At 26.8% G+C, this 10,485-nt stretch overlaps 1 protein-coding gene across 1 annotated transcript; it reads left to right on the forward strand.

Moving 5' to 3' along the window:
• The first annotated feature begins 260 nt into the window (after positions 1-260).
• Positions 261-3,473, forward strand: LOC136090743 (trypsin-2-like). Its single transcript, XM_065817627.1, has 4 exons — positions 261-443; positions 547-739; positions 2,231-2,442; positions 2,950-3,473. The coding sequence occupies exons 1-4, from the start codon at positions 395-397 to the stop codon at positions 3,285-3,287; spliced, it is 792 nt and encodes a 263-aa protein (XP_065673699.1). The 5' UTR covers positions 261-394; the 3' UTR covers positions 3,288-3,473.
• The last annotated feature ends 7,012 nt before the right edge of the window (positions 3,474-10,485 follow it).

The raw sequence follows: 10,485 nt of genomic DNA on the forward strand, positions 1-10,485 counted from the left end.
TTTATAGATTAAAAATATATATTTTATTTAAAATAAATTTCATTTTTGAATACACGTTATTAAAACAAAAATCACAAATTGGATTCCCATTTTGTTTGCTGATCAAAATTATTTTAGATATTGTAAAAAAACCTAATTAAACAAATCAATTTTTTATTGCAAATCAAAGCTAAAAAACAAACAACATAACAATAAGAAAAGGCTAATAATAAAAAAAATCTTCTTTTCCATTCAGTATTTACTGCAGCTATCTCAATAACAAAACTTTTTACTGTAAGCTGATCCAACTTTCAGTTCGAGACATTTAAATTTCTAAACAAACACATACCGGTTGTCAGGTATATAAACTACGTTAGTTAAGAGAACATCACAATTGCATTTGCTGTTATATAAAATGATTTTAAGTTTGGTTCTAGTTTTTGGTGTTCTTTCGTTTGTATCAGGTTTGTACTTACTAAAAATCATCATTATCAATAATTATTCCGGATATATTTTTAAATAAATAAAAAAAATTGCATATATATATAGTTTGTTTTGTTTAACAAGGTTGTGGTACCCCTAGATATCAACAAGGTAGAGTAATTGGTGGAACAACACCACCACGAGGTTCTTGGCCATGGCAAGTACTTATGATAACCAATAATCAACCAGGTTGTGGTGGAACTCTAATTGCTCCTAATTGGGTACTCACGGCCGCTCACTGCGTATACCAAACATATCCTCAACAGCATACTTTACGGTAATCTAACTAAAATTATTCTTAGCCACCCAATACCCAGTTTCAAACCACCAACACTTAGATCTGCAATAAAAGAACAATTTCTGCAATGTTTTTTTTTTTTTTTGCATGGCTATGTTTTGTCAATGTTTCTTTTGCATGACCTATATTATCAATGTTTCATTTCCATGACCATTTTTTGTCAGTGTTTTATTTGCATGACCATGTTTTGTTGATGTTTCATTTGCATTACCATATTTTTTAGATATTTAGCTTTTTTTTTTAATGTCCTCAAGCTAATCTAAAAATTCCTAATTTTTTTTTTAATACAGCAAACCATGTGGTAAGAACTAATTTTTTTTTATAATCATTACTTAAGAATTTAGAATTTTTTGATACATTTTTAAATTTAATATTTTTTTATAAGTGTTTAAAAATCTTTATTTTTCCTCTCCATTTTTCTTTACTGAATTATTTGGTAAACTTTTGAAATAAATATAAAAAAATTATCAAAAAAATTTTTAAAAATAAGTTTAAAAATAGACATATTTTATATTACAAAAAATTGCCTAACATTTTTTACTGAGTCTATAAGATTTTGATATTAGGGAGATCATGCTTATTGTATTTTTTACTTATAATCGAGTTAAAAATTTTTTTGTTGAACTACTTTGTTATAAAACTATTTGCTGAAATGTGCAAAAAAAAAATAAGAACAAAAAGAATGTGCATTTAATACATCGAGTCATTGAAAAACAACTTAATTGACTTGATGTACCAAGATAATGCATAGATAAATGTTCAAATTCTTAGAATAATATGTTTCAACCTTACTAATCACTACGTAAACTATGTTAGTATTGTATTGTTCTTTTAAAGCGGGTTGTGTGCCCCGCTTTAAAAAATATTCAGTGTTTAGTGCTATTTTTATCATATTTCTTATTGCATTATACAGACTTTTCATATTTCAATTCAGACTAACAATTAGCTTTTTTTATTTAATTAAACTTATGGATTTTTCATAAATTGAACGATAATCTTTTTATTAAAAAGAAATAAAACAAGCAAAAAAATCGCGGGTAAAATTAATGCATAAAGAAATTTAAGGTAAAGCATGCATCAATAATACGAAGTAGTGTTTAATTTCTATGATGTTAAATTAAAAGTAATAATAATTATATTTATAAAAAGTAATATTTAATTGTTTATAAAGTGAGAAATCAGGTTAATATAACAATAACGTTAATAAAAAGTTTTAATTATTTGTGACATGAATTTATGTTTGAAGGCCTTTGAAAGCTTTTTTTAACTCTTGTAAACGACCCGCTGAATATGCTCAAAATACTTTGTCAATGTGTTTTTTTAAAACCACTGCTTAAAAACAATGTTAACTGTGACTTACATAGTTATAAAAGCAAATAAATAAATAAAAAATTTTTTTTTTTTAATTTGAAATAGTCGACCAAGTAAAAATTTTTGATCCAGTTGACCAAGTAAAAATATTTATTATAGTGGAGGTGAGCACAACATAAACATCCGAGAAGGATCTGAAGAAGACATTCAAGCTGCAGCTTTATTTTCCCATCCAGGATACAATCCACGGACCATGGATAACGACATAGCTCTTATTAAACTTTCCAGACCATTCAGATCCTCTGATTATGTATCCACAGCTTGTTTACCAACAATGGAGGCTCCAGCTGGAACATCGTGCTTTATAACTGGTTAATACTTGATTTTTCTTTTGTCTTACGTTTTCTTTTTGTTTTACTTTTTTTATTTTTTTATTTCTTTATCTTAATTTTAATATAGTTATATTTTTATGCTGTTATATAGTTTCAATTGCAAATATATATTTAACTTTACAATTATTATTTTTGTGTATTTCGTCATAAAATAGAATTTACAAAAATAGGCTTAAAAAAAAAGGTAAATAATCAACTTCGGCAAGAAGAAAACAAATTCATTTTTATCGCCAATCCCTTTAATTATACATTTATATTTGTGCAAATATATATTTATATTTGAATAAATATATATTAGCATAAAACAAAAGCAAATAAAAAATTTAATATAAATCTAGCTGTATTTGATTGATGTAAAAAATAAAAGAAAAAATTAAAATTTATAAATTTTTTTATATTGTTTGTATAAATGTCTCTAATAAATTTTACACTTTATGGCATTTACAAACATATGCCGAAATTTTACTATTTTATGATTTTTACCAGGATGGGGAAAAATTGCACATCCAGGACAAATGACACACCTCCTTCAACAAGGAAACATGAATGTCGTTGATAGACGTGTATGCCACAATTTGAACTCAAGAAACTTACCTTGGCCTGTCACTAATTCTATGGTGTGCGCGGGAGATGGTGGAAGGAGTCGCATGTCTGGATGTCACGGTGATAGTGGCGGTCCATTTGTCTGTAATAGAGGAGGAAGGTGGGAAGTGCACGGTGCCGTTAGCCACGGATCAAGTGACTGTCGATCAGACAAAACTTACACTGTTTTCGCAAATGTTGTTTACTTTAGATCATGGATCGATAGCACTATGAGAAGATAAAAAATTAAAAAACTTGAATAGTAAAATAATAAAATTGGTTACTTTGATTGTGATACGCGGAAAAAAGTTTTCTATTGTTAATTAGTTTTTATATTTTATTAAAATCAATTTTATTTTGGTTTTATTAACTAGAAACTTGTAAAATTTAAAAAAATTAACATATATATAAACAATAAAAGCAAGAAATTGTTTTACCTTTATATTATATCATGTCAGTAGGAATTTAAAAAAATCGACGTCTCGTAGTTAACACAAGATTTTTTTTATTTTTTTATTTTACTAATTATGTATTTCGCCATTAAAAAGTTATGTTTTTACAACATAAAAATATATTATCAAAGTTTCGACTGGCAGAGGAGAAGGTCTTATAATCCAGCCCCGTTAAAATAACTGAAAAATTCAAGCGATAAAAATGAAAAAGGAAAAAAGAAATTAAAGCGAGGACTGTTTTTAACAACCAATTTTCTGTTTACAGAAAAAAAGAACAAATTATTTATTTTTTCTTCTTCTTATGGATATAAAATTCTAAAAAATAACACAACAAGTGAAAAAAAATAATCATATTAATTGAATAGACAATGTATAAAAAATCTAGGGGTGTACCGGATTAAAAATTTTGTTTTCGGCCAAAAGCGGATTTACGGGAAGTGCTAAGAAAATTCCGGCCGGAACGAGAGTTCTATTTATGTAACTTTTTACTGTCAAGATTGATTTTAAAAGCCTTCACCTAAGTATTGTGGCTACATATTATATTCATAACTAATAATATATATATATATATATATATATATATATATATATATATATATATATATATATATATATATATATATATATATATATAAATTAAATTTATATATATTTTATATATAAATCTAATATTTTTTTTTTATTTGTTTCCTTTAATTTTATTTATTGAAAGTTTTAACCTGCATAATATTTATATTTAAAACTAATTCTTTGTTTTATATTTTAACATTTAGATTATAATTGAAATACTTACTGTATTAGGTATTCTATACATTTTAATTACTTATAAGTTAAGAAACATTAAAAATGAGGCTACTCTTAGAGGCAGGAAATTTTTTTGATGAAAAAAGAGTTGGCTTTTTACTAAAAGCTGGATACCAACTTTTTTTGCACCACAATAACTAAACTTTTAGAAATCCTTACATAAGTGATTACTACAAATAAAATTAGGCAAAACTACAGTTAAGCGGTAGAAAATAATTTAATTTTTTCGCTTGTAGGGCTTTCTTGTGCAGACTTGCTCAAATAGGTGACTTTTTAATATAAACATAAAGAATTATTGTCACTTTAGTACATACATTGACTATTTTGTAGCCTGCTGCAAAAAGGAAGTGCTATCTTATTGCGTACTGCTACAAGAGAGTGTTGCTACATTGACGATCTTATAGCTTTCTGCTACCTAACAGTAGCTTTACCTAAAATTAAATTGTGTTTGTAAAGAATTTTGTATTTTTTACCTAGGTTTATCTATAGTTATCTATAGTTTATCTAAGTTTATCTATAGTTTTTTATTGCCCTGTACGACAATGATTTTTTGATTCAATAAACACATTCTGTGTTAGAAATCTTAAAAAAAATAAAAGTAAAAAATAAATTTCGGCATTCTGGCCAAAAATATGTGTTTTCATAGATGATTCTTTTTACCATTCCACTCTTTTGGATTTGCAATTATTGAATTTCTTAACTTTAATTTCAAATTTTAGAGATTCAGGAAAGACTATGCACAAGTTTTTAAGAGCCATTTTTTATAAGAAAAATGAGCAGCATTGGCGCATTGGTAGAGCACGTCTCAGATACTGATTTTGAAACCTTTTTATTGGATTTATTAAAGACACCTGTTGTCAATAAATTCAGTAAAAAGATTTTATCCGATATAACCATGAAGTTGATAAGCACATCATCATCATTTAGTTATGTTGTTATTTGGCCAACAGAGTGGTTTGTTTGATTTTCAAAACTCCTTGCTAAAAGAATAAACTGCCCAACGTTTACATTATTTAGTTTCTCAACATTTGCTAAAATCTCGTTAACTCCATTTTCAGTATCATTCGCAAATACGTTTTCTACTAATTTTTCTGTAAAGTCTTCAATAGCTTCAACTTATTCAGGTTTTTTAAGCAAAACTTGTTATTTTTTAAACATTTTGCCAAATGAAGAAAGAACTTGCTGTCGACTAAGATATTGATTAGGACTAAATGATTTGACAGCGTTTTTATCTTTCATTGTCCTCATTTTTAAGAGAACTTTTTCTGATGTAGTTTTATGTCCAGTTACTTCTCCAGGTATGAACTCTTCTTATAAGAAATCCTCTTGCTGGGTTGTAAATCTTGGATGCTTACGTATAGGCATAGCCTACCTTATAACATTAATATTGCGCTAAAACTAACTTACTTTTAGTAACTATCGCTTCGGCATCATTTTTTTAAAAAGATTTATTGTTGTTGAATTGATTTCACACTTGGAAATCTTGAGTAAACTGGTCAACTACATGGTTAGCCACACATAAAGTTTTTCTTGCATCCTGATCACTTTTGTATTGTTGTGGGATATACTCTTTTCTTTAATTCACAAGCATCATTTTTTAAAAAAAGAAGTCGATACGCATTAACTTTTCTTATTAAAATAGACTTTCTGTCCTTCTTTGAACTCAACAGGAAGTATTTTTTGAGACCAATCACTTAACCACAAGCCGGTATCTTTGTTACTTTGGCTCATAGCATACTCTTTGGCTTTGTTTTGATGTACGTATTGAAGCATATGCTTCATCCAAGAATATATAGATTCAATAATTTTGAGATTTAAATTCTATTTACTATTAACTTTTTGTATTTAAATTCTTTTTACTCTTAACTTTTTGGCAGATTCTGGATTTTCAATCATCACTAGACATTCTACGAGTAACGTGCAGTCATGACACTTTTCCGGATGGGAAAAGTAAGTGTTTGTTTTAAAGTCGTTATCTTCGGAATTACACAAAGCACAGCTGATAGAGTGTGTAGCAATATTTGACTTTTCTATACAATGCAAACCATACGAATTCTTTAAACATCGGTTTGCTTTTTATAAACTTCATTCTCTATCTTTTATTGTGCTTGCATCTTTGGACGCTGTGGCAACACATTTCATTAGAGAAATAAATCCATTTATGCCTTATGTCGTATCATTAAGGCCTATTATTGAATGCTGTTGGCTTGGTTTAACTGATTTAGGAATTTTCCAGAGCGATGAAACTGATAAAACAGATTGGTTTATTGATTTAAAATAGTTTTGATACTAATTTATGATTTGTCATTTTGACATTGTTAGAACAGCTTTAGGCAGTACCTTTAGAATGAAACTATATATTTAAAATAAAATGAGATAATACTTTAAATTACTTGTTGATATTGTAAACATTCATTCTTGAAAGCAAGACATAAGCTGTGCGTCAAAGCATACAATATGATCGATTTGCAAACGGCGTCAGAAATCATCAAGCAAATTATATTTAATGTCAAATACCGGAACTTGTCATACTAGAAAAAAATGTTATAAATAACAAATGTACCTGTTGATTTCCATCGGTTAAAGTAATTTTGCTTGCAACATAAGCTATATCTTAATTAGGTCCTGATGTAAATATATAATTTAGGAAATATTTTGCAAAGTATATATTCATCTTTTGCCAAGAAACCTTCTTGTTTAGTTTAAATGTTTGTGCTCCTGTTTCCTTTCTTTGCTTCCTGGCCAAATCAAATGGGTACCTAAAAAAGAATAGTTAACTAATTTTTCAAGAATAAGAAAATAATTATTCAAGTGTTGTAAATTTAAATAGTCTTACTTGTTACATTTAAATGTTTTCATGAGACATTCTTTAAAAAAAATTTGTAGTGGTGGTATTAAGGATAAAAGCAGTACTTTTTGGCAATTTTGAGTGCTTTGATAAGCTTCATGTAGCAGTGTTAAATCATAGGAATTAAATCTGGAATAACTGATAATGGTTGCGTTAAGTCTTCCGTAATCTCCAAATATCGACCTCTTTGTCCTGGTGCTACTTTTCATAATAGATTTTTTTGAAGTTGTCTACAGCATCATTGAACTTTTTTTTATCGTACTTGATTTTAGAACTTGATGCCTCATTGATATGTCTTTTTCTAATATGCCATTTCAGAGGGCTTATACCTGAAGCGCTTGTCGCTACGAATTACTAACAAAGTTTTTTCTGCATAAATTAATTTTGAAATAATTTTAAAAAAAAAGATTATTTTCATAAACTTTGACAATGAAATATAATATTTAATAAAAGTTACATATACATTTAATCATAGTTATAGTTGTTACTATATTATATTATTGAATTTTAAATTTTTCTGCAACACTATGCATTTTTTTGTTTAGCTTACATAAAAGGTAAAGTTAAATAATAATTCTCATTTTAAATAGCATCGATTACCATTAAATACGATCGATTAATATGCGAAATTTATTTTCAAAAACTAGATTGCAACCTTTACAAAAAAAGTACAAAAGATAAACTAGAACCGTGTATTTTCATTACCTACTGTAAAAGAAGATTTCAAAAAGCAAGAACTTTTTTTCGTGATGGTCCTGCGTGGGCCTGATAAAAAAAAATTTTTTTTTTTTAGAACGGATCTTACACGGGGAGAAGCAAATATGTACACCAAGGCATCTGTCCATAAAGATATTGCATAATTAATGTTAACAAAAGAATCTAATTGAGGATTGTGATAAATGCTAAGAACCTGTAAAGCAGACAACATATCAGGTATAGCAATCAATCCAATAAACATTGCTAATATAAAACTTGATAGTAACAATCCTTTACAAATACTTTTGCTGTTACTTGAACGCACATTAAATTTCTGCTTTTGAAAAATGATTAAAGCGTACGCGTAAAGATACGTTGAAAAGCTGATTATAATTATATCGTAACCTACATCAATAAGTACATCGTAACGGTATAGATAAAACTCAATTAGGCTTCCAACCAAAATTATAATACACCATAGAATTGTTGCTAAAATTAGTGTTTTCTTTTTTGACCAGTATATAACATATTTAATATTTAGTTTTATATGTAAGTATCTGTCAAATACTAGCCAAAATGTTACATAATAAAATCCTTCCATCAAAATTCTCTTCATCGTATAATAAGTCTTAATACTAGGTAAATAATTTACATTCGTAAAAACATTTAGCCATTCTTCAACTTCCAAAAATATGCTTAAGCACAAGTCAATGAAACAAAGCTGGATTAAAATATATCTTTGAGTCAAATCGAATCCGCCTTTAAACTTCAGCAACACAGAGAATCCAACAGCATTTAAAATTATTCCAGTGTTGCAAAAAAATAAATATGCAACGGAAAGTTTATTAACCATACTGTAAATTAAAATGATATTTTTAAGTAAAATAAAAACATAGCAACATAACTTCTACTATTGCTACTACAACAACAGCAACAACAACAATAACAACAACTACTACTACTACTACTACTACTACTACTACTACTACTACTACTACTACTACTACTACTACTACTACTACTACTACTACTAAAACGGGCTCCTATGGTGAGATTAGGCCCCTATCTATCTCTTGCTTGGACAATAATTATTACAAGTTTAACTGTAGAATATTGTTTAGCTACCATAAATATTTAAGAAAAACATCCGAAAAATAGTTTTTTTAATTGTTAATTTTCTGCACAAAGAATATTTGAATGCACTACTTTTAAAATTTTATTGAATTAAATATTTTTTTAGTTAAACTTAAATTGAAGTTATGTTCATTTTTTTATACTGATAGTGTCATTATTTAATGTGAATAATGAGCAAGGAGTTATGTTTCACCTATAAATCACGTATAGTCAATTTTTGATTAATAATTAGGTTTTATTCAGAAATTAAATTAAGGGTTCCAATTTAGGCTACTTCCACAGAAAATGGGCTCCTAGCATTTCATTGTTCAATAGTTGTTTCTTAACGCTACGCATAATTAAACCTTAAATTTTATGATATTAAATTGTTGAACATAGATAGAACTTCCTTATAAAAACTTTGTTTTTAATATTTGGTTGGTTACAACTAGTTGATTTTATCAAATTTTGAAAAGAAGCCCGTTTAGGTCACTCTACCCTACTTAAGTTTACCAAATTAGCTCTCTAGAAATCTCTCTATAAATGATGAAATAAATAAAACGGTTAGGTTTAAACTAAATCTGAGTTTTGAATTTAAGAAATATTAAAAATTTATTATTTACATTATTTAAGTTCTTTTACAAAGTAAAAATAAAAATATTTTGCAAAAATCAAAACTTTATCAAAGTTTTAATTTTTGCAAAATATTTTGATCTAGCATTGTATCATTTTTATTATTGAATTTTTATCTTTATTTTATCTTTTTATTGTCAGCATAACCGAATAAGATTATGTTTTCTTTACTTTTAAAATCTCTATAGAAGTTCTGTAAACACATTAAACTAAATTTTGATTTAGTGAAGCTATGTAGTTAGACATTAACTGAGATTTCTTTCTCCCTCTAACTGTGTTAAATAACATCAAACAAGTTGCTACTCTATATTTAAAAATATGCCAATTTATCATCAAACATCGTTAATGCATTATATTAATCCGGTTCAACTGTTATGCGTATATAAAGGCTAAATATATATTGCATACATACTTATGTAAATGTATATAAACTTATATAATTCATTTAAGGATACATAATTATACATATATACCTATTTTTCACAACTGGTAAATCTTTAATTTTGATGTAACAATTGTTAACTGACATACAGCTTTGTTATTCTCAGGTCTTAAACTATAAGATTATATTTATATAACTAATAAAAAAAGTAAAAGATAGGTTTTAAAAAATTCTTCCAAAAAATGAGCTAAAAATAAGATATGATTTTACCAAATCTTAAAATATTTTTTAAAATCATATTCTTTACTTATTCATATTGTGGGCATGATTATCTGGCAACGTAGTAAATTTTTAGATGATTTTCTCACTTGGTAGGAAATTAAAAAATCATAATTTGACCTTTTAATATTTAATTCTAACAACAAAAATGAAAGAGTAAAAAATCTTTTTTTTCAACTTTATATTTAAAAGTTAAAAAAAAAAGAAGATTTTTCATTCACTTTATAACTAAA

This window comes from Hydra vulgaris, chromosome 14 (genome assembly GCF_038396675.1).
Source record: "Hydra vulgaris chromosome 14, alternate assembly HydraT2T_AEP".
Lineage (NCBI taxonomy): Eukaryota > Metazoa > Cnidaria > Hydrozoa > Anthoathecata > Hydridae > Hydra > Hydra vulgaris.